Below are 26,595 nucleotides of genomic sequence, written 5' to 3'. Positions count from 1 at the left end.
ACGATTAGAAGTCAACACTCAGATCCTTAACTCCTACACACAATCCATTGCTAAGCTAGAGACCCAAATAGGTCAACTAGCGACTGCATTCAGTAGGAGGGAAGGAGAAAAATTACCTAGCCAACCGAGAGCAACCCAAGAGGGCAATTTGTGATTGAGAATTTTAATACCCCAGAAGCTTTTTCTGAACATGCTAAATCAATCATGACTCTGAGAAGTGGGAAGGTCATTGAACACACTAGTAAAACCAATGAGACCGACCCTAAACCTCTAACCGAAGCCAAATCACCCAAGAACAAGGAGGATCTGAAAATAGAGAATGAACCAACTGCACCGAAATCATCTTACTTGCCTAAAGCCCATTTCCGGATGCCCTGAAAGCCCCTATTCTTGCAGATAAGAAGGGAGGAAAACTCGATGAGATGTTGGAATTGTTTAAGCAAGTCCAAATTAATCTTCTCCTTCTAGACGCAATCAAACAGGTCCTTGCTTATGCCAAATTTTTGAAGGATTTGTGCACCCAAAAACGTAAATCTAGATCACAAATCTCAAAGAAAGTACGCCTCACTGAACAGGCTAGTTCTGTCTTCCAGCATGCCACTCCTCCAAAGCTTAAGGACCCAGGAGCCCCCATTATTTCCTGTGTTATAGGAGATTATCACATTGAAAAAGCTCTTCTGGATTTAGGGGCAAGTGTGAATCTTTTACCTAGTTCGGTGTATGAACTTTTTGGATTCGGAGAACTGAAACCCACATCAGTCACTGCAATTAGCCGACAGATCAATTAAGGAACCACGGGAATGCTTGAGGATGTCTTGGTCAAGGTAGATGAGTTTTACTTTCCAGTTGATTTTCTGGTTTTCGACATGGAACTAAGTGGCAACCCAGACAAATTTCCATTATCTTAGGACGACCCTTCCTAGCTACGGCAAATGCATGCATTAATTGTAGGACAGGAGTCATGGATATATTGTTTGGGAATAAGAAACTGAGACTGAATGTATTTGGTGCTTTCCAAGGACCATCAATGGATAGTTGCTTCGAAGTAGATACACTAGAAGATATTATGGAAGATGCAACACCCACAATTCTAGCACCAGACCCTTTAGATACTTGCTTGGCTCACTTTGAAGTGTATGACTTTGAGGGATATATGAAAGAAGTTAACACCTTGTTGGATACACCATACGATAAAACCACTCCTCTATGGACAATCAAGTATGAGCCATTGCCCACATTAGCCAGTACACCAATAGTCCCATCTTTAGAATCACCACCTACGTTAGAATTGAAACCCCTTCCTGCTATGCTCAAGTATGTATTTTTAGGACCCAATGACACCCTCCCGGCAATCATTGCATCAGACTTGACCCCTAATCAGGAAGCACAATTGGTTGCTATTATGAAGGAACACAAAAAGGCTATTGGTTGGTCAATTGCCGATTTGAAGGGTATAGATCTTTCTGTTTGCATGCATCATATTCACTGCGAGGTTGAGGCAAAACCACATAGGGACATGCAACGAAGATTGAATCCGAATATGCGGGAAGTCGTGAAAAAGGAAGTAGTAAAATGGCTAGATGCTGGAATTATCTACTCAATTTCAGATAGCCAGTGGGTCAGTCCCACTCAAGTAGTACCTAAGAAGTCAGGTATTACCGTAATAGAGAATGATGAGGGTGAATTAATTCCTACTCGTGCAACAACTGGTTGGCGAGTATGTGTGGACTACCGAAAGCTGAATGCCGTTACTAGGAAAGATTATTTTCCTTTGCCTTTTATTGACCAAATTTTAGAACGGCTAGCAGGACAGTTTCTTCTATTTTCTAGATGGATATTCGGGATATAACCAGATCCCGGTATTTCCTGCTGATCAAGAAAAGATTACCTTCACATGCCCTTATGGAACCTTCGCTTTTCGGCGTATGCCATTCGGGCTCTGTAATGCACCCGCTACATTTCAACGGTGCATATTGGCCATTTTTTCGGATATGGTGGACAAACGTCTTGAAGGTTTTATGGATGATTTTTCTGTGTTTGGAACCACCTTTGAGGATTGTCTCCATAATCTTTCCAAAGTTCTTAAACAGTGTATGGAGACAAATCTTGTCCTAAGTTGTGAAAAGAGCCATTTCATGATGCGGAAAGGAATTGTATTAGGACATATTATTTCTGAAAGAGGGATCGACACTCATGTTAAGATTCGAGCAGGAATAAGATCGACACTCTTTTAGCATCTGGCTGAAGATGTTAAACTTAGCGCTTTTTGGGAGGCAACCAAATTTCTTTTATTTTGTTTTAACTGATCTTCATTTTTTTTAAAGAATAAAGGACCGCTCTGTATGGAAGAGTCTGTCAATAAACTTGACGTCTGGCTGAAGACGTAAAACTTAGCACTTGTTGGGAGGCAACCCAACGATTTCATATTTTTTTTACTTTACTGCAGCTATAGGAATTTAGAACAAGAGCCTATTAATCAATGAAGCTATCTTCAACTTTCAAAGCAAAATTATCTCAGGTGCACTCTCTCCTTTTATTTTCTTTGCTTTCCTACTCCATTGAGGACAATGTAGATTAAGTTGGGGGGGAAGAAAATGAAAATTAATCAAATCCTCGAGTATGGTCAGAAATAATTAGTTTTGTGTATCCGAATTTTATTTTGATTAAGAGTCAATTAGGCATCCTAATAAATGAATGATTAACGGTCAAGATAATTTTAGAGATACTGAGGAATAAATTATTAAGAAAACCCAATGAATGGTAGGATTTGGACTAGACCAAATTTTAGGAGTGATTCTACAATCCTCTTCTTACTGATCTCAATAAAGAATCTGCTTCATGAGAGATTGGGTGGAAAGGTCGAGGTATGCAAAAATTCTCCTTAAAATATACTTTTTATTAAAAAAAAAAAATATTGGTTTCCTACTGAGTAATCGGGCCCTTTCGCCTAAGTAAGCGTTGTGGTTTGCGTAAAAATGTGGGCAATGTTAAAAAAAAAATAATAGTGGATAATCAGGGGACTAAATTGCAAGAAGATAATAAACCTCTCTCACGTTAAGTTAGAAGATTTAAAGAGTAAAGTGGGGAGTTGGTGAAAGAAAAGCTCTTGAAATTTTTTTAGTTAATACTCAGTCACTAATTGGGTCAAATTGATAATCCAATGAAGTATCTCTTTAATGGTCTGACCAGGTATCATCTACCTTTTGGGATGCCTAATCTAACTTTTTATTCAAGATCGAGTCGGTACACAATGCTGATATATCTATTTTACTCGAGGACGAGCAAAATTCAAGTTGGGGGTGTGATAAACACTTAATTTAAATCATTTAAAGCAGAAAATCATATTTAATTTATTTTATTTATTAAGAATTTGATGCTTCTTTTTATATTTTACAGGAAAGATGATCGCCGATACAAAGAGTCCGATTTGCAGATCAAAAAGACTCAAGTTTGAAGAAAATTGGACTTAAAATAAAATTTAAATAAAAGAAGGATGCATATGGTATTATAGAAAATGAAGATACTGTGCAAGGAATCCAAAAAGGATATAAGCGTCATTGTAAAGAAACAAAAATTTCTTTTTGGAATAAAAAAAAGGGAGTGTTCACGTATGGTTCACGCGGCATGGACGCAGCATGGACGCGGGCGCGGACGCGAGCGCGGGCGTGAGGCGGGCGCGGCACGGCAGGCAAGCGGGCGCGCGGGGTTCGTGGGGACAGACGAACAGATGGAAGGAAAAAAATATATATATTTGGAAATACTTCAAGAGGAAAAATTTGTATTTTCTTTATCTGCGTGTGATCTTTCCATCTCATCCATCCATTTTTTAGTCCTTAGTATTTTCTTTAGTCCCACATCGGAAAATCATGTAAAACTCCTCCCTCCTAACACCTATAAAAAGGTTTTTGTACTCCCATTGGAAGGGGGAGTCCAGAAATTCTTCTAGAGCCTTGCATAGAGGAATAGAAAGGGACTACTTCATGAGCAGCTAGGCTAGCAGTTTCGAGAGTGGAGAAGAAATTTTGTAACGACACAGAGATGGTTTATTGTTCTAAACTTTCTTGTATTTCTTTATATGCAATAAAGATTATACTTTTTATTTAAATCGTCATGAGTTCTTTATTTGCTCTCTTTCATATGCTTTTATTTATGCTTTCCTGTTAGATTAATATTAGGAACAACTTTTACTTTCCGGAGACGTGCCGTGATCTACGGGTATGGAGCGTGCCGAGGAAAGAAGAGTTGTTTACCTAATACTTTCCGAAGACGCACCGTGATCTACGGGTATGGGGCGTGCCGAGGAAAGATAGATATTTTTTTCTAAGATTAATCACATCTATTTAATTAAAAAAGAGATACAACTCTGCTAGTGCAAAATTAATTCAAAACTCCCGAGCTCTTTATTTTTAATTACATCAATTTTAAAATAATTTATTTTCTAAATCAAAACAACGCTTCTTTCTTTTATTTTGTAATCTCAACTTAGCCCAAGGTCCCTGAGGATACGATCTCACTCATCCTACCTACGTAGTGAGTAGAGTTATTTTTGGTGCTATCAACGACTACGCATCACTTATCAAAAAAATGTCTAGAATATTTATCTTAATGTGGTAATCATGAGCTTTCTATAATCCAGTGTTCATCTCAAATTCTTATTTTTTAGCTGGATGACACCATGTTCATAACAATTGTTATTTATTTGAAGTAATGACCATCTGCTAGGTTTGATGAAAAGAGAAAAATAGCCCTCTAGCAGGTAACCACAACTTTTTTATCTTGAAATCTCATTTGGTTTGAAACATGGCTTCAATTGTTGGCCTTGCTTGTCCATTCCAGTCATCATGCGCCATATCTCCAGAAAACCTATTACTAGATATATATTCAGATTTTGTAGACCTGAATATGTATGCATGCTGATAGTCTGTGTGGTCTGTACTAGTGGGATCTTTTCTAGTAGATTTACAATGTAAATTGCTGAAAACCAGTGTTGGGTGTAGAGCCATGATATGAAGTAATTTCTAGTCTGTTGTTCATGTAGTTGTCATGTATTTAGCAATTCAGTTTACTTTACAAAGGCTTTTTTTTTGGCACATTCTCTTTTCTGCAGAAGCAGTCCTTTATTATCACATTTTGGTGTTAAGATACTAGTTGTGCTGATGTGAAAGATACTTTCTCAAACGTAACAATATTTTCATTCCCTTTTTTCCTTTTAAATTTTGTTTTGACAATCAGCTGCTGATATTGTCAAAGAAGTAACTACAATTGTCTTCAACCAGATTCATCCATACAATGTAAAACTTGATATTTCTAGTTGGAATTTGTATGTAGGTGTAGTATATTATTTATAAAGCTTATGTATGGCGAATATTCCTTGAAATTGTTTTCAAAATGTCTAACTGTGTCAGTTAAAGCCCATTGACACAATAAATTGTTGGGCTAACTCTGATGGGAGATAGTGACACCTATCTCATATTGGAATTGGCTTTGCTTGAATCTAGCAATGAGTGGTAGGGGTGTTTGATTTGGGTGTTTTATGTGTAATCATAAAAGAGCTCTTACTTATAAAATTGTGTACTGACAGGGAAATAATAATCTCTGCATATTATTGATGATAAGTGGAGATAGCCTATTGCTAGACAATCAGGTTTGCTAATTAGAAAGATTAACTCAAACCCAAGATTGTTGTATAAGTTTCTCACTATAACATGCAAGTATAGAAAATTCTTATATAAAACTGCAGTGGTCATAATTAAATCAAATTACCATGAATGTTTTGTCATGGATGAGTTGTTAGGTAGCTTATGACTGGTCACGTTGTTTGTTGCTGTTGTTGTGTGATGTATCTCTTGACCAATACTGGATCTACCTTCCAAGTTGGACTTACAAAGAGTTAGGTTCCCCTAGGACCAAAGTTAGCATCTTGAGCAAGCCTTGATTGATACAGTTTCCTTGAGCTGAATTTTGAGTTGTTCATGATGTCAGGTTGGAAGTCTTAGTGGAACAGATTGATCTGGTAAGTATCTTACATTGGTAAATATTTCTACTTTGGTGATACCAATGCATAAGAGACAGTAAATTAGAAAGTAAGCTCTCTCACAGATTGGCTTAGGGTTATACTAGATACCTACATACTTCAGCAAAACATTTAATTAGGTCAATACAAAAGAAAATTACATGGCTTGTCTATGCATGCTATGATGGTCTTTCTGTTTTGAGAAGCTTTTTCCCATTAAAAAATTCAGATACAAGCTTGAGGTTCAAGTCTACTCTTCCATCATTGTGCTCTCAATAGTACAATCAAGTTCAAAATGGAGTAGGGATAAAAGAGAAAAAGCCAGAATCTGATCTTGTTCAAGACCTGAAGTTTTTATAGTTTAGCAATACAGCATGTTTCTTTATGTCCTTTGTATGTCTCACCCTAAAATCTCTTATGATGCATGCCACAAAATTTTTGAATTTGTTAAGCAAAATGTCTCATATTCCAGGCTGGTTCAGAAGCCATTGTAGCCAGCCAACTGCGACCTTAGTATCCGTTTCAATCCATAATTTTGTATCGGTTATTTCATGCTGAATAATATGCTTTGAACCTCGGAAGGCTTAAAGGCATTTAATGTTGGATGAATGATGCTTGGAGCAAAGACTGCCTGAGTTCTTGAGAAGTGGGCTTCCATTTTTATCTTTAATTGAACCACCACCAGAAGAAATGGAGATATATTTTTCTGTTATAGTTTTTAGCCATTTGAGCAGGAAGTTTCCAGTTGATCACTGGGAAATTTTGTTTCCAATTCATCAATTTTGGCAACCTCCCTGGTTCAGTTTTCCAGCTACATTTAAAAGAAGATTAAACAGTGAAAGCAACTTTATCTGTTTGATAACTTAATAGGCTTGCAAATGGAAACCCTTAATTTCATCAGAAGCATTTGGTTAGTTTTCTCCTAGCTATTAGATATTTAAATACAAGGGCATATTACATTTAGCAAACATATGATACAGGTGATGCAATACCTAGATGCTTTTTGGGCAAATTTAATGTTTAGTGTCACATATATGTTGGGAAAAAAGAATAGAACAGATTGGCACAGATTTTCTGAAAATATGTACCAATTTACTATAATAAAGGAAATGCTTTGGTGCTTTTTTTTGAATGCCGTGTACTTATGGGTGTGGACTTGGAATGGGAAGAGTCTAGGTTGCTGGCTATATGATCAGATCTGTTATTGTATATTTGATTTCTATTGTTTTTGTTTTTCAGTTTAATGTACTTAAAAATATATGTTTTATATGTCGGGATGTAGATTCTATGAGTGGAAGAAAGATGGATCAAGAAAGAAGCCATACTATATACATTTTAATGATCACAGGCCTCTTGTGTTTGCTGCTCTTTATGATTCTTGGGTTAATTCAGGAGGTAGGGTTGGTTTCCTTTCTTATGTACAGTTTTAAAACTGCTTGTTCAATTGATGTATGTGGCTGTTACTCTAAACCAACCTTTTATTTTTCACATTTGACCACTTTTTTGTTTTTTTGATGTAAATGATGGTATATTTGATCTCCATGTTAAGCATTAGAAAGTTTTATTTTTCAAATTTTAAAGGAAGTGAGTGAGCTGTCATGTCTGTAGTCATCATCAAGATCGTTACCATCTTTTTGCTTATGTTTTTTTCTGACTGCCTCAACCATCTCTAGCAACTGATTTATTGTGTATCCTGCTTATGAAACCTCTATATTTTCATGCTGACAATTTAGATGATTTTTTTAGTCCAAGTAACTTCAAGCATCAATTTTTGTCATGAAAATGCCCCATGCTTTGTATATCCTTAAATGAATGTTAGATTTCTAATGTAAATTACCACCTTACAATCAAATCTGTAATGTGTTTCTTAAACTAGGAGCAGGGTTGATATTTGTAGCAGTAAGGCATGGATGCGGAGCAAGAGTAGATCAGCACACATTTCCAAATATTTGATATGGCAAGAAAAGAAAAATATAGTGACACATAAGTAAAACATTAAATCTATTTAGTATTCAGTTGTATGATAAGGCAAGAGTTGGGTTCTACTTTTATCCTAGCCATCCCTTACATCCATTCTATATAAATGGATCCTCAGAGTGAGCTGAAAAATAAGGAAGAAAAATTTGCAAAACTAGGGTAAACTCTATATCATGCCCCAACCTGGCTGTACAAGCTAGGCACGTGCCACTACCGCACATCCCACTAGGCTTAGCCTTATGACATGTGCAAGGCTTTTATTTAATAGCAAAAGCAAGAACAAATGATTATTCTGTTAGATGTATGTCCTAGAAGCCAATTAGATCGACACTTGTAAACATTCTAGGGACATATTTTTGTAATTGTATTTTTGAAATTAATAAAATTGAGTTATTTTTTCATTCATGCTGTGTTTAAATATCCATGAATCGTCCAAAGAATTAATAAGATGATGACACATTTTCAAGAGTTGAGAAGTTGAAGCATGTGTTGTTAACGATTAATTCTTAAATGCTCTCGATCAAAGGATAATCATGGGGATGGTGATTGATCTGATTGATGCACAAGTCGCTTCCTTTTAAGATAGACAAGTCTCGAGTCTGTAGTGTAGGGATACTGGAGTGAGAGTGCAGGTGTTTGTTAGAGAACAAAGGTATCGAGCGTGATCATTACGAAAAATCACTTTGATGACTATCCACTCGTCAGTGATTTACTCAATGCTATAGTAGTGTGATTAGTCCTTAGACCTGAGGTGCCTTGGCTGTTCACAGTGAGGTTGCTATAGTTTGACTGCACATAAACTCAGTCCTTATCCATATGGGTCTCTGCGCTGTATGTTGGCTATAGTATGTTCAATATAGGAATGGGTGTGCACCAAGATGGAATCTATCATCCTTGGTAGACAAGGAAGATGGTTCTATGTAATTTCTGAGATTGAGTTTAAAAGATCTTGGCCAGGCTAGAGTGAATAGTGGAAAGAAGTTTTCACGTACTTCACATCAGGAACTCAAGTAAATTTTATATATGACAGATGTTGTGGTTTGACAAGTTATCCACATTCTCCATCGAGTTGGGAACCTGATAGAAAGATTTTTTGCTACTTCACATCATGTTGTGAAAAGAATTGAAAGTGTTCCAATCCATTGAAAGGAGTTTTAATGATGTTGTAATGGAGATCATAACATGACTCACTACCAGACAGAATAGAACCTATAGGGTCACACATAAGGAGTATGAGACTGATTAGATGGTTAAAATTCAAATTATCAATGTGATTGATGATTGGACTTAACTTGTAATTGTTACAAAAAGTAAGGACTTAATTGCTAAGGGTTAGCAAAAATATTTGAGGAGGACTAATGTGCAAATATTGCATATCTTAATTTGATGGGATCAAATTAATTATGGCTGAATTAAAGCTGAATTAAATAGAGATTTGGTTCAATTAAATTTTGGGTCAAGGTTATATGCAACCAAAAGAGTTTGGATGCATTAGATAACCTATTTTGACTTAGTCTTGGACCAGTCATCAGGGCCCAACATCAAGGGTTTCTTGAATGAAACCCTAGGTGCCACAAAAGGAGCAAAAGAGGGAAGTATGGCGCACCAACACCTAGGGTTTGTGAAACCCTAGCTGCCCAAGTCTTTATGGAAGGTTGTTGGCTTATGAGATGGGATGGCACACCTGAGATTCTGTCTCCAAGAGTCCTAGCCATCAGGGGCTCTTTCTTGGAGATTATTTTCCTTTTAATAAGGGGCGCCACCCTAGGGTTTCAGCCTATATAAAGGTGGCCATGCCTCGTGGGAAGGTGAGATTAATTGCACCCAAAGTTTCCTCTCTCTTAGCCCCTACGCTAGCCGCCCAAGCCTCTTCCTTCTCTCTTCTCCACACCCCAGCCTCTCTCTCTCCTCTCTGGAAGAAGAAGCTATGGTTCTGCTTTGATCGCAAGGGGTTGATAAAGTTTTCTATCAAGCAAGGGTTCTGCAAGGGAGTTAGCACCCCAGGGAGCCAGTTGGTTGCTGATCAGATCTCTACTCCGTGTGGATAATTATAGAGGTCGGGCACTTGCGTGGCTACGAGGAAGAAAGTCTTTCTACGATCATCGATTGCGGAGATCTTCTACCTGCGCAAAGGTATAAAAGAAAATTATTTTCTTTTATTCTTTTTCTTTTCTCATCTGTGCATAGAGATTTTGATATTAGGTTTTTCTTTTTTCACATAGAAGGATAGATAGATTATTTTATTGTGTTGTGCTTAAATGATTAGATTAGATCTATTCATCTCTTTCTTTCTTGTTAATATGATTAATTAGATCATGTGAAATAGATTTTAATTAATATGATTAATTAAAATACATGGGAGTAACCTAAAAGATCTTTCATATTCTTTGGATAAGTACAATAGGTTGTGGCTAATGCTAGAGTAGATGAAGTCCTTAATATAGATAAAAGCTCAACCACATTGTCCAATCCAAGGAATGCCGAATTATCCCAAACCACCTGGTTCGGGGTGTATTGAGTTGTGACGGCAGTGGACCAGGATGGTTTCGGCACTCGAAACGAGAAACCGATGGAGGAGGAAAGGGAGAAGGAAAGAGAGATAGGGGGGAGGAGGGAGAGGGAGGGAGGGCTGCAGAGGCTGTTGGAGGGTCGGAGGAGGGGCTATGCCTTTCGGACGATCGAATAGGGGAAAATAGGTTTCCATCGGCTCTGCTTTTTTTATTTTGTGATTTTTAAGTGAAGTCGTCCTTGTGTTCGATCATTTGGAAGGCTGAGCTCCTCCTTCGACCCTTCGCATCCCTCTGGTGGCCTTTGCGGCCCGTTAGTAACCTCCACGACGCTTTGGCGGCCCTCCTCCCCCTCTCTCCCTCTCTCTTTTTTCCTCTGTCATGTTCTTCTCCTCCCCCACCCTCTTTGCTATGTCAAGATGGCCTCTATCGGCCTTCACCATCTCTCTCCTTTCTCTCTCCCTCCTTTTCTCCTATTCTCCCTCTCCCTCTCTCCTGTTCTCCCTCTCCCTTACCCTCTTTATTGTATTGGTATGGGCTTGATATGGAATGGTATGGAGGTGTACTGAACTATGCCATCGACCAATAGATTTGGCCCCCGGTACCAGCACGGTGAATCATGATTCAATCCATATCACTCTATAACACAAAGATCTGGAACTTCATATGTTTTAAGGAAATAGTTAAAAGTATCCTTTTCTAAGTTTCAGAGAAAAGTAACAAAAGCAATAAGATTCAACTAGAGCACATAGTCTAGACCTCATCCAGCAACAATTTGAAGCCTATAACTGCATTAGGTGTTCTGCTTATCTACAAAAAGAGTATGTGAATGCATCCTTGACAGCTCCATAAGAACCACACACAAATGCGGCCAAAATATATTTTAGAATCACATATTAAGTATATGTAGCAATTTTTTTGTACAATCATCCATAGAGGTACTGCATAAAATGTAAAGTGGATTTGCAATTTTCAACAAAATTAAATAAAAAATAATCTGACCAGGTCCTATGACATTTCTAAACTAATCAAGCATCAAGTTGATGCTTTTTTTTTTTTTTAAACTATGAGGTAGCACACTCAGAATCTGAAAGTACATGATCTATTAGTTTTCTTGATGGCAAACAAATTGAAAACAATCAATAGAAAGGATGATGCACATATCTGAAACTCCTATTAGATAGCAGGGAAGCTGAAATACCTCAAGACCTTCCAAGTCTTGGCTGGATCACCTGTGGACTGCCTTCTTCTTGATGGGAATGAAGAGAGAGTGAGAGACTACACTTAACGGGACCCAAAGACTCAAGCCCTTGGAGAATCCGAACCTCCACTTGTTTATAAGTGCCCATGGTGGTGGAGTGGGAGAAGAAGAATCCTTATCCCCATGGAAGAGAAATGGAGGGCAGGTGGTGGAGGAGGGGTAGTGCACCTCCATTGGTCAAGGAGAAGAATGAGAATTGATCTCTAGATGAAATAAGATGAAATATAGACTGATCCCCTTCTGCTGCTTAGTTGAGCTTGGGCTTCAACGTAGCCTAAACATTTCTCCTAATTTTTTTGGGCCCGGAAAACTAGTTTTTTATGATTACATTTAAAATGTAATCATGCATCATAAAACTCCACACATCTTTGCAATGAGCATTAAATAAAATTAATTGCTCCATGCTTGTCATCATCCATCTACTTCTAGAATCCTTTAAGGGCCTATTCCTTGAAAGGTAAATAACTTATCTGGGAATCTCTATTTTCCTAGGTAAGTGTTTCTCATTGAGATAGAAAAATAATTTACTAATGTTCTTTTATGCATTAGAAAATATTCAAAATTTATTACCCATGTTCTTTTGCATTACTACTTTCTCGAGTAAGATGCTAAGATCTATCCATAGTTCTCATAATACCCTTTATCATATAAATATATATTATATATTATTAAAATTTATATTATATTATATATTAGGGAAAACTAACGAGAAATATCTAATTGAGTTTAAACTTAAAAGTAGCTATCCATTTAAGTTTCAAGTAAAAAATCCTTCCCATTTGAAACATAACTTAAAAACTATTACCTAAATGGGATGAAATGACCTAATTGCCCTTACAGTTATAAAGTAACACTACACTATTATAAAGTAATACTATATTATTATAAAACAATACGGTACTATAATAAAAGCAATACTATACTATTATAAAATAATACTACATTATTATAAAGTTATACTATACTGTTATAAAGCAACACTATATTATTGTAAAGTAATATTATAATCAAGGAATACTACACTATGCTAATATAATACTACCTTACTGTTAAGGAATACTACACTAATATAATACAATAAAACAATACTATATTATTATAAAGGAATACTACACTAATATAATATAATAAAGCAACACTACATTATTATAAAGGAATACTACACTAATATAATGTAATACTATCTTATTGTAAAGGAATATTGTCCTATGATAATGTAATACTATTGTATTTTAAAGGGTATAAGGATAATTTTAGTTAAAATGGATAGTTGCTTTTAACTTATGTTTGAAATAGGTAGCTATCTTTACATAAAACTCATTTAAAGAGCTGCTTTTAAGTTGAAAGTAGAGCTGAAAATTTATCTCTAGTTCTCTATATATATAATTTAATATATCATAATATACAATGTAATATAAATGATATCTTTTATGCATTAGAAAATGTTCAGAATTTATTACTCATATTCTTTTGCATTACTACAAAATTATAAAATTATAAAATAAATGATATATTTATTTTACTATAAAATTATAATTATAATATATTATACTATATTATGTATAGCATAATATATGATAATATAGTACATTATAATATAATATAATATGATAACAAATAACATATTATGTTATAATAATAAATTATATTATAATAATATATATTATATTATGATAAAATAATAATATATTATGTTAGAACAATAGTGATAGTGTATTATATTATATTATCACAATGATATAATATTTAGTATCATATAATAATAGTTTATTATATTGATATAATATATTATTATAACAATATATTATATCAATATAATAACATATTATTATATGATACTAAATATTATATTATATAATTATTATATTATTATATGGTTAGAGTATTTTAGGATCTAGATTTTTTTGGTTGATGGAAAAATGACTTGCCACCTTCTAGGTGGGCAAGACTTTCTTTCCATTTTATGGCTAAATGCTATCTATGGAAAAAGAACTTATTTAAAGAAGCATAAGAACATGATTAAATTGGTCAATAGGAAAATTGACCAACTTTTCCATGATGTTTACCCACCAACGAATGGGCCCTAAGTTAGACGACTAAAATTGAGCAACTTTACTACTATTCCATAATCAATCAAGTGAATTTGCACAAGAAAGCCTATTTTGAAAAAAGAAAAGCTATAATAATGAATCTATAAGTCCATAGTATTCAACATTCTATACTGAACAATACTCTAAAATTCCATGGTGTAAAAGAAAATGAGTTTAATTCAATAACTAAGCTACGGTCATGCTCATGCCCCATAATTGGGCATTGATAATATCATATTATGTTTAGGTTGCATGACCGGGTATGAAAAGTGTGTCATACTTACGCACCATGACTGGGCATCGATATGTCGATAGTATGTCATGCTTACGCTCCTATGACAGGCCGTCAATAATATGCCTCTCTTACACCTCATGATCAGGCATCAATAGGATGTAGCTAGTTATCTCATACATGCTCAAAACCTTATACTAAAATAACCAAGTATTCTCATCAATATTCCAACATGAGTATCATTAATTGTCAAGTATCATAAAGGTTCGATTCATAATTTAATCAAAACATGAATTTTAGATCCAAGTGTTTTCATTGCACCATGAGAAATCCAAACTGAAGCTATTCATGAAAACATTCTCTAAGAATAATTTTCATCTACAACTTTCCCTATGATTATATTAATATATATGTATATACATACATATGTATTTATATATATACACTTATATACATATATGCACGTATATATATATATATATATATTGCATACATACATATACATATGCATATGATACATACATATATACACATAGACACTCATATGTACATATACATAGATATGTACATTTTTTACATATGTATATATCTATATAAAACAGGGATTCTTACAAAACAAAAGGGAGCATGTAAGAAAGACACTTACCTTTACACTTCCAACCAAAAGCACCACAATCCAATACCTCAACACCTCAAATAAACTAAAACAAATTAAAGTATGGGATAAAACACTAGTTCAGTGATCATCCTAGACTCGTGCCAATAGTGACTGCTACAAACAAAAACTTATTTTTTCCTATTGGTGTTTCCTAAAATATTTGACAACTGCACTAACCATATTTTCTACGTACAGAATTTGAAGTCCTAAAGTAGGGTAACCATTAACGGGAGTTTTATGACCAAAATAGCCACAGATTAAATATTAGACATGGGGTCTCCTTTCTTTTCTTCTCCTTTATGCCCCATTTTTTGTCTTTGATTTAATAATGAAGAAGTCTGACAAGCCAACATCATCTCCTCCCTTTTGGTACTGACGCCATCTGCACTGGCCTTGGCCCCAAGAGCATGGACAAGATTAGCTTCACCTTTGGCAATGTTATCATCACTAATGAGGTGATGTGGTGCCAAAAAAAAACTTAAGAAAGCAAACAGGAAAGGGAAATAAAATGAAAGGAAAATAAAGAATCAAGAGAAAGAAAAACAGCACACTTTAGGATTTTTGATTTGTTATTCCAAGCTGCCCCTTCAATACAATAGGAGTCTTTAAATAGACTCTCAAATAAGATGGAAATAAAATCACATTCTAATAAAAGTGAAACTCATATCTCTCAATATAGAAATAAGATAAACTTTTTCAAATAAGATGGAAACAAGATAAAATCTCTCTAAGATGGAAGCAAGGTTTTCTTTCAATATGGAAATGAGATAAAAACTCTCAAATAAGATTGAAATAAGATAAAATCTCTTTAAGATGGAAACAAGATTTTTTTTCAATGTAGAAATGAGATAAAATCTCTTAAATAAGATGAAAACAACATAAAATCTTTCAATTATTCAAAATCCTATAATTTCTAACTTACGATATTTTCGCTTAAAACAAGTGCTGAATTCCTGATTCTCATCATTTCCTCCTATCGGGGGTGATTTCGTACTAGCCGAAAGACATGAGACATATGAGGACATGAAGGCACTTTGGGCTTGGCCAGCTTCTCCTGATTTGCTTACTTTGGATAGCTTTCGATCTGAAGTCCGACAGGGGTTCGGCCGTCTCTCCAATCCCGACCCAATAAGGTACTTGAGCTGATCTTATTCGGCAAAATAGAAAAGGTTAACCTTCAGCCCCCATGCAGATTCTCAAATCTCGTGGCCATGCGGATAGGGAATAAATGATGACAAGCGGATAAGGAATAAATAACAAATAAATCTCTCCAGATAAGGAAAGGATAACGGTCGAATCTCGTCAGATAAAGTAAAGCTAACCATCTAATTCTCTTTTCCTCTCATGGCTCTTCAGTCTCTGCCTATAAATAAAGACCTACAGGGGACCCCCAAAGTATGAAAAAAATCTCTCCCATGTTCACTCCTTCCTATCTATGCTAGAGATCTAATTTGAGTGTCAGAGGATTTTCGTCGGAGCCAACTCCGATCGGAGACTTTTCTTGCAGGTCCTGCCACCGCTGTCGGGCTTGAAGACAAGGGCTCGCGATCCAAACTAGGAGATACAGGAATCCTTAGAATTTTGAATCATTCTTATTTCCTCTATAACATTTCAAACTTTGAATTCTGGAATAAGTTCTAAACAAGGAAGGAGATCACGACACCCAAATAAGGCTCCAAACGCAGAAGGAGATCACGTAAGAAAGGGAGATCCAAACAAAAAGGGATATCACGGTATCCAGATAAGGAATAAAATTATAAAAATCTCTGCCATGATAGACTCACGCTTCCTCTTCTATATTTTGAATTCTTAGTAGGATCCAAATAATATGGCAAGAGGGCCTCCAACAGCCTCTCGATTATTGACAGCTGTATTGGCATGATCAAGTTCGATCTATTCAACAATCTTGGTACTATTGCTGGATTCGAGATCGAGGAATTTATGGAGACGCTTACTGTTGAAGCCGATTAGCTAGTTCGGAGTGGGGTTCTACTCGACCAATCTTTCAAAAAAAAAAAAGAGAAAAAAGCTTCTTTATCTCCTCGTGGACTCAGAAGATCATTGAGAAGGAACTCAAGGTGCGAGAAACCCCCGCCGCCTCTGCTGTCGGCTGTCGGTTACTACGGGGACAGATGTGCAGGGAGCGGTGATGCACACACCAGCACTAGAGGAGGTGGGTGAGTACCTGCTAAAGGTGAAGAAAGAGACCCAAGTGGTGCCTGTGGCAATCATCCACGGTGGGTCACTGGCGGCATCGATGGTGGCTAAGGACCACCTTCGCGGTCGTCAGGACGGGATCCGATGGTCGTTGTTCGATGTTGACCTCGTCGGGGTGCGGCGGTCACAGTCAGAGCCCCAGCTTCGATGCTTCCTCGACTTCCCTTGCCTAGCCACCGCCGCCTATGCATCGATGAAACTCAAAACTAGCTGCTCTATTGGCCTGTTCTCCATCCCTAACTCGATTTGAAATTCGGAGGAGGCGCATGGGGGGACGAGATTTGTGGATCGGAGATGGAGAAGCAATTGAATTGGGTGGAGAGGATCTAGGAGCTGAGAGGTTGCTGGTGGGATCGGAAGTCCTCTCATAACACATTTAGAGGTCTCGGCTCTCGCTTTTTGATCGTGATCGGTCTAAGTTTTCGTCGGCAGAGTTTGGGGTTCTTGGTCTCAATTTCTTCGACTTTGGATCGAGGTATTGGTGAGGATTTTTGGGTGATAGAAGATGTTTGGAAGGGCGTCGAAGAAAAGCGACAACATGAGGTACTACAAGATCCTCGAGGTGTCGAAGAATGCGTTGCAGGAGGACCAGAAGAAAGCCAATCCAAAGTCAAAATGAGGCCAATCTGAAGCCCAAATTAGGCTAATCTGAAGTTAAATTGAAGACAATTCGAAGTTCAGATCCAGGCCAATTCGAAGTCCAGAATCAGGCCGATCCGAAGTCAAAATCAAGCCGATCTGAAGTCAAAATGAAGTCGATCTAAAGTCCAAATCAAAGCTAATTTGAAGTCCAGATTAAGGCCAATTCGAAGTTAAAGTCAGGCCAATATGAAGTCAAAATGAAGACAATCCGAAGTCAGATCCAGATCAATCCGAAGCCCAGAATCAGATCAATTCGAAGTCAAATCCAAGCTAATCCAAAGTCCAGAACTAGGTCAATCCGAAGTCAAAATCAAAGTTAATCTGAAGTTTAGATCAAAGTCGATCTGAAGTCATAATCAAAGGCCAAAATCGATGCTGAACCAAGGTATAGGACCAGGCAAAACCATCCATTATTCTATTTCCTTTTTGTAGGACAACAGGTCCTTGAGCACCCAAGCTGAGGTAAAGGCAGTTCGAGGCCTAGGCCATTAGAAAATCAGCTTCAAAAGGTCAATATCACTAGAAGGCAGAAGTCATCAGAAGATAAGTCCGAATGAACCAAGCTCGGGCTATCAAGCAAAAGGCTGACAGCTGAGATGAAGGACCAAGACTTGAGTGAAGCTCGATGCCAAGATGAAGCCTAAGGCCGATCTGAGAAGGTCGAGCTCCCGATATGGACGCCCAAAAATCAACCTCCAAAGGTCGACCTTCCAAAAGTGAGCTCTTGAAAGTCGAACTCCCAAAGGTCAACCTCTCGATATCGAGCTTTCGGAGGCCGAAGTGAATTAATTTAAAGACGCCAATCAATGTAGGCCGACTAGAGGCAAAATCAAGCTCCTTAACTTAATGGCTCAATGACACTCCTTGCCTATGGACGAAGGCCACAACAACAACCAAAAGGTGTGGAGCGGAGCCTACAAAGTCTAACCATCCGAGAAAAGGAAGACCACAGCTAAGCCACAGGAGTTCCTTGAAAGTGCTTCATCTTTGGACGAATATAGCCACGAGAAGGGTGCTTTGTCTCCGAACAAATATAGCCAGAATTTCTTTGAAGGTACTTCGTCTCCAGACGAATATAGCCACGAGAAGGGCACTTTATCTCCAGACGAATGTAGCTGGGGGTTCCTCGAAGGTGCTGTCTCCGGACGAATATAGCTATGCGAAGGGCGCTTTATCTCTGGATGAATATAGCCAAAATTTTTTCGAAGACGTTTCATCTTCAGATGAATATAGCCACGAGAAGGGTGCTTTGTCTTCGAATGAATATAGTCGGGAGTTTCTCGAAGGCACTTCATCTCTGGACAAATATAGCCACGAGAAGGGTGCTTCATCTCTGGATGAATATAGCCAGGAGTTTCTTGAAAGTGCTCTTTTTCTGGATGGATATTGCCAGGATTTAACCTACAAGGATCTCCGAAGGCTTTTCAGCGAGCAGAGCTGACGAAGACTGTAGGACTCGCTTTTCAACGAGCAGAGAACCTCAGTGATCAAACTAAAGTAGAAGCATGCGCCCCATGTCTTTGTCAGCTTCTACTTAATATACTCCTTTCGTTCGAACCAACTTTAGCTCGAACTCGGGAGTAGGAGGCTTATGTTGGGGGCGATTTCATACTAGCCGAAGACATGAGACATACGAGGACATGAAGGCACCTCAGGCTCGGCCAGCTTCTCCTGATTTGCTTCGGATAGCTTTTGATCTGAAGCCCGATAGAGGTTCAGTCGTCTCTCCAATTCCGATCCAACAAGGTACTTGAGTTGATCTTATTTAGCAAAACAGAAAAGGTTGACCTTCAGCCCCCATGCAGATCTTTAAATCCCATGACCATCGGAAATAAATGATGACGAGCGGATAAGAAATAAATAACAAACAAATCTTTAGATAAGAGAAGGATAATGGTTGAATCTCGTCAAATAAAAGAAGACAAAGCATCTGATTCTCTTTTCCTCTCACGGCTCTTCAGCTTCTGTCTATAAATAAAGGTCCACAGGGGATCCTCAAGGTATGAAAAAATCTCTTCTAACATGCTCACTCCTTTTCATTTGTGCTAGGGATCTAACTTGAGCGTCAGAGGATTTCCGTCAGAGCCAACTCCGATTGGAGATTTTTCTTGCAGGTCCTATTGCCGTCGCTCAGTCGGCGTCAACCTACAGTTGCCGTCAAGCTCCAACCAACCTGATCTCAAGACAGATTTCTACCGTAACACCTCCTGACTTGAAAGAACTCACCTCTGGCGAGGAATTGCGGTAGGTCTTTAGGAGATCTGGATCAATGCGGTGTAACTCATCCCCATGAACCTAAGTAGCATCTGAATCTGGTCTATTCTGCTATTTTACTAAAAATCTTTGAAATCCATCATGTGTAGAAAAAACAATCTCGTCAGTAATAATGTGCTCATTGCGGTCCCATGATGGCGACGGAAGTGGAGGAAGGACTGAAACTAGCACTGAAGATGAAGTAGTGCAACTAGTAGGAACACTTGCAGGCACAGTAGGAGGCTCGAAGGTGCTCCAATAAGGAAACAAGTCTGCAACATTAAAAACTGGACTAAATTTCAAATCAGAAGGTAACTCTAAATAATAAGCATTAGGTCCAAGTTTACGAAGGATTTGTAAGGGATGGGCATGCAATTTTTTGAATGAATATTTAGGACAACATTCTAGACGAATACAAGCTATCACATAGTCATCCTCATTAAACTCTACATTCCTACCGTGAGCATCAGCAGCAAGTTTATATTTCTTAGTGCTCGTAGCAATCTTTCGCAGAATATTGGCATGAATGTCGTGAATATGTTGACCAAAAGAGGTGGCAGGCTCAAAAATGCGGTTATCCATAGGTAAGGGAACAAGATCAATGGGTTGACAAGGATTAAGGTCGTGAACAATTTCAAAAGGGCTCTTACCAGTAGATCGATTCATTGAGTTGTTATAGGCAAATTTTGCCATAGGCAGTGACAAATTTCATGTACCAGATCTATCACCAACTAGACACTTAAGCAAATCACTAAGGCTATGGTTTACAACCTTTGTTGACCATCTGGTAAGTCCTCTGGGATCACATTCTAAAACTCCTCCATCAACTACTCAATCTTAGGAGATAGGTTATCTTGGGAGTTTAAGGTCAAGTGGATCTCACCCCTAGGGATGATAGCTAACATTGCTCTAGACTCCCGACTCTCTTTTTCAAATTTCCTATGAGTCAAGATATGACAGTTTTTCTGACTAAGGATTAGAAAAGAACTTTTATCCTTTTTTTGCAGGTTGGGACTCACTAGGCTTAGCAGGTTTTAACTTAATTTTCTTACTGTTATGCATGTAAACATAGGTATTCTCCTTGCTAAAGGTATGAGTATCCACGTCATAAATCCAAGGTCGACCTAACAAGACACTAGCAACCTCCATGGGTAACACATCATACATAATTTCAGTAGAGTAACCTCCCATTTGAATTGGCACTAGACAACACTCACTAACAGAAAGTGAGGTTTTATCTATCTAGACAACTCTATAAGGATGAGGATGAGGTTGAGACTTTAGCTTTAATCTACCAATAACAGATTTAGACATAATATTCATGGAGCTACCCCCATCAATGACAAGCTTACAGATCTTATCCCCACATTGGGCATAAGTATGAAAAATGTTACTACATTTTCACACCTCAGAGTCTGTAGGAGTGGTGATGATACCTCTTATGACATTAACATACTCTTCTAAATTCTCATAATTCTCCTCATGCTCTTCTTCTGAAGTAGCTGGCTCTAGAGGGTTAAAGTTTTCTATGGGGCCATGAAGTAAAGTTTCCTCACCTTCAATTTTCATGGTCAATGTATGACATCGAGTAGCTATATGGCCCTTATTATAACAATAATGGCACTCTATATTTGAAGAACTAACTGAATAAGATGCCATTTGGGCTGAGTCTCGGGTCCTAGTGATTGTGGGTTGCTGATTAGCAGTCACACTACAAGTAGGACCATAACTCGTACGAGAAGGCAATAGCTATGAAACATCTTTAGTGCGATTGACAGAGGTAGACCTAGATTGTCCAGATTCATTGGGGAAGGAAACTCTTCTTTGGAGAAAAGTCCTATGAAACTTCTCAATCTCTAAGGTTTTGTGGTAGGCATCCCCTATAGATTCAGGAGAATACAAAAAAATTTTCTTCAAGTCGACTCTTAGACTACTAACAAACTTAGATACTAGCTTTCATGACTCTTCGGAAACATCACACTTTAATTGTAAATCCTTAAAATAAGCCATGTAGTCAGTGACACTAGTGGTTCCTTGCCTAAGAGTATACCATTGGTCCAATAACTGACTCTTGTATTAAGTGGAAACATACTTCTCACAAAGCTTAGACTTCACCTCCTTCCAAAGGACTATAAGTGGATGTCCTAATCGCTCTAGATTCCTTTGGATTGTCTGCCAATACCTTTTGACAGAATCCACAAGCTTCATTTTAGCAAAGCGGACAGGAGATGCATGCGATATGTGGTACCACTCAAAATAAGCCTCTAGCTTCTGTAACCAATCATGGAATGCATTTGGGTCTAACCTACCATCATAGGAAGTGACATCAATCTTAATCCCTTTAGGTGATTCCTCTTCTCACATCTAGGCGGATACGGTCTAAATTGTTGACCTCGAGGTCTAAAGTGCCTAGGGCCACGATCATACCTAGTAGGTTGCTCAGGATGTAGATGAGAAAATAGGTTGTTCCACTTCTCCCTCATAGTTATCTCCATAGTACTCATCATCCCTAGCTTCTGTTATATAATCTGGAGGAATCCTACAATTATGAGGACTCGAAAAATTGTTTATGGAGTGGTGGGTAATTGGAGGGACTGACATGTAGATTGGAGGTGCCTGCAAGGACTAACTAGTTTGCAAGATATGACTCGGACCACTAGTTGGCTTAAGGGTCTAGGGAGGAGGCTGATGAATGGGTTGACTATTAGTATGGTCATCCTTTAGAGGTTGTTTACCTAGCCTTGACTCATTTACGGACAGTTGGCATTTGACCTGTTGACCTATGAGATTAGTCATGTCCACTTGGTGATTAACCTGATTAGTAAGAAGCTTATTAAGCTTAGTTTGAAGTCGGTCTAATGACTGGCATATTTGGTTTAAAGTCTCTTGGATTTGGATATTTTTAACCGATTCAAGCTCTTTTTCCAAAGCAGAATGAGCATCTTTCAAATTGCCAATGGTCATGGTAGTAAGGAAGGGCAAGGACAAATGATTTTAGACTAAAATGTTATAATCACAGAGAAATTCAGTCACAATGCTTATAATGAAGAATGTAAAGTCAAATGCAGTGCCTATATATTTTTTTTAACTCATGCAATATCAAAGAGGTGATGTGATATAATGGAGCTACTGAAGATAAATGTGAACAAAATGAGGCCAACAAAATGATTCGGGTTCTTCTTTTCTTTCTTCTTTTTTTTTTTTTTAAGAGGTGGTTTAGGGAAGTTTGAAATAAAAGGAAGCACCTAAGCAATTGTAGAAGCTACCCACAATTTGAAGGAGTCACAAGGTTTAATGAAGGAACCATGCCTTAAACGAAATGAGATTAGTTACCTCAAAGTAATTTGCACAATGCACAGAAAGTGATCTGACAGTGCTCTAATACTAATTGATGCAGTACCAAAAGAAACTCAAGAAAGCAAACAGAAAAGGAAAATAAAATAAAAGAAAAATAAGAAAATCAAGAGAAAAAAAATAGCACACTTTAGGATTTTCGATTTGTTATTCCAAGCTGCCCCTTCAATACAATGATTGTCTTTAAATAGACTCTAAAATAAAATAGAAATGAAATCACATCCTAATTAAAGTGGAAATCATATCTCTCAATATGGAAACAAGATAAAATCTCTCAAATAAGATGGAAACAAAATAAAATCTCTCTAAGATGAAAATAAGATTCTCTCAATGTGGAAACGAGATAAAATCTCTCAAATAAGATGGAAATAAAATAAATTCTCTAAAAAATCTCTTAATTATTCAAAATCCTATAATTCCTAAATTACGACATCTTCGTCCAAAATGAATGTGGAATTCCTAATTCTCATCATGAGGACACCACCATCATTAATAAGATCACCGCCCTCCTGCCCACCATCAAGATGCTTGTCAACCTCTTCTACTCCCACAATGTTGTTGCTAGTGATGACATCACCTTCATCATCATCCTTGCCAGCACTCTCCATCACTTTTTGTCCATCTGCTTTACTAGCATTCATGCCCATAGCCATCTTTGATGCCCTTTATCACCTCTTTCTCCACACCGTTAATGTCCTCCACCATGTGGCCATCCCCCTCGATCTCTCTGAATGTAGCTCCCTTGTCAAGTATTCTACGACCTTGCCATACTTGGCAAGGTCATTAGCTAATACCCCTCAACATTGGGATGGTGAAGAAGATCATGGTCACTAGCTGCATTGTGCTTCTCACACAAAGGAGTATTTTGGGGGATCGTGACTGACCTCTTGCTACTCTAGCTGGCCAAGGCCATGATTTTTGGCAGTTAGGGATAAGGAGATGGATGAGATTGAATTCATCAAAAAGACATTGAACAATCTGCCAATAACTAATATATTAAGCATTTCTACGAGGAGTTGGGATTTGTAGACTCGGTGGAGGTGACCTTTGTTGGGGATGTGAAGCTTGTGAAGATCACGGGGAGGACCATGGCTTTTGCCTCTCTTGTTGATCTCATTGTTAGTAACCTACCACCTCAAGAAGCCATCTTGCAAGAAGTTCCCCTCTCCTAAGCTTCCAGCCATCACTACTATTGACAAGGCGCCAACCACCAGCTCTTCCAATCCTTCAAGTCCCTTCGCTCCCTCATCTTCTGTCCTCACCATGAGTGGTGCTCCAGCGAGTCCTTTGTCTACCTCTCCCCCTTCTTTGACATCATCTAGAGCAATGAAATCTCAACCGCCACCTTTTGCATCACCCTCTCTGCCCACCATTCTCAAGATTCTCCACCTCAACTGCTTTAATAAGCCCATCTCGACACTTGCAAGATCGTCCACTTTTTGTATGATCTGATGGAAAGGGGAAGAGGTTTTAGTGTTCATGGAACCCTAGTGGAGAGTATCCAAGGTTGAATAGTTATTTACCATAGTTAACTAGAGACCATGGTTCATTGGGTTGATGGAAGTTAACAGAATTGTCTATTTGCACATTTCCTTGATCAATTTGTAAATATTGATAAGAGGATGTTTATATTTAATTTTGACAAAATGTAGGGTATGATTTGCAAAAAACCCAAAACCAAAGTTTCGAGAATTGACTAATGTTTTGAGCTTTCAAAATAATGCTTGATTTAGGAACATACAAGAAACAAATTTTACGTTAAAATTCATAGGTAAAAGAATTCCTTGGTTTGTGGGGTTTTAAGTAGTTTTCAAGGGCTGTTGAGTTTTAGGGTTTTTGAGGGATATCTAGGCTTGAAAATTTTGATTATGGGGCTTGCAAGGAACAAGATCTAACAGGACTTCAAGGGGTCATAGACTTTTTGCACTAAGGAAACCTTAAAGTCTGAAATTTGGCTCAAAGTTGAATGAAATCAAAATCTGGGAAGAACTTAAAGGCTTAGAAAGCACCACCTAAATTCCAAGGAAAATGGTAAAGTTACAGTGCATAGCCTAACAGAGCTCTTAATTCCTTGTTCCTCCTCCTTTCTTGACTTCTCTGGCCCAGTTCCTGCCTTTTCATGGTCGATCCTTCTTGCCTCTATTGCTAACAAAGGAAGGTCTACCTGGCAAGTTGGGGCTATTGGGTCAATTTACCTAAATAGGCCGGTTGCCTAAGTAGGTCTATTCTAGGACTTCAGTAAGTAGACTGTTATAGGGACAAACGGACTAATAAATAAATAGTCAAAGCTATATGCATGGACTTATTAAACATATTTAAGCGTATATCCATTTAATCAATATATTGTCAAGGATTTAGGTCCTAGCGGGACGTCCCGTAGGATACTAAGATGGGATACTTTTCCATGTATCGGGATAGGGCCATCCCGCTAGCATCCCAACGTCCCGATCGGGATGTCTTGGGACATTTTCTATCCCAAGTGTCGGGATGGAGTGGGATGGTGGCACATCTCGTTTCATGGAAAAATAGGGACAACCTCGTTCCATGAGATTTAAAATCTTGTATATTGCAATTAAATAAGCAAAAACTATCATGACTTGGAACCTCGCTAAACTTGGACCCGATTACTACAATATTGGTCAATGTTTGTAGTCTTGGATTGAACTGCGTGGTATGGGGCATACCAATACCATTTCAATAGGATACTGATACTTAGCATGCCCCCCCATGTTGAGTGTCGGTAATGAGGTATGTAATGTATCATCAATGGGTACGGGGTGTACTAGTTGGGAACCGGTACAAGGTCTTCATCATTAGTTTTGTAAGATAATAATTCACAAAATATATCTTGAAAATAATTTATTTATAAAAATAATGACCATTTGATCATGCAATACAAATTAAAGTATCATCCAAATTAAATTTTTACATCTCATAATCCTAACAAAATAACGTCCATTTACATATGATTATCCTACAATACAGAAAATAACTCCAAGTTCTTACCAAAGTTATTCAAAATTTTTAGTAGTCTAATTCAACAAATCTCCATATTGAAATATAATGAGCGAGCTATAAGTAGCCAAACTAAGTAAACAAGATATGGTCAAGCAATCTTAAAATGATTTAGGTAGCAAGATTTGATGCTTATTGACACTCAAACGTTTAGGAAATGGCATTTCAAAGGAGCAATCAAAATAAATACATTTTCCAAGATACCACATTTCAAAAACATCCAAAATTGGAATAGGTAACATTTTCAAATGCATTTTATTTTGAAAGCGTAGTAATTCAATTGAAATAACTTCATAGAATCAAATTGATACCAACTGGTCAATAACCAACTCTTATACACATGGTCAAGGGAAAGGAATGCTGAAACGACCCAAAC

General features: G+C 37.5%; 1 protein-coding gene across 2 annotated transcripts in view; it reads left to right on the top strand.

The window, feature by feature from the left end:
• Positions 1–26,595, top strand: part of LOC105035553 (uncharacterized) — an 81,514-nt gene that overhangs the window by 23,637 nt on the left and 31,282 nt on the right. For both annotated transcript variants that reach the window (XM_029261984.2, XM_010911145.4), the window contains exon 4: positions 7,296–7,408. In XM_029261984.2, the coding sequence (XP_029117817.1) occupies positions 7,296–7,408 (113 nt within the window). The remainder of the gene's footprint in view (positions 1–7,295; positions 7,409–26,595) is intronic.

Source organism: Elaeis guineensis, chromosome 9, assembly GCF_000442705.2.
Source record: "Elaeis guineensis isolate ETL-2024a chromosome 9, EG11, whole genome shotgun sequence".
NCBI lineage: Eukaryota > Viridiplantae > Streptophyta > Magnoliopsida > Arecales > Arecaceae > Elaeis > Elaeis guineensis.
The sequence above is the reverse complement of the archived record's forward strand: the minus strand, read 5'-3'. Positions and strand labels throughout refer to the sequence as shown.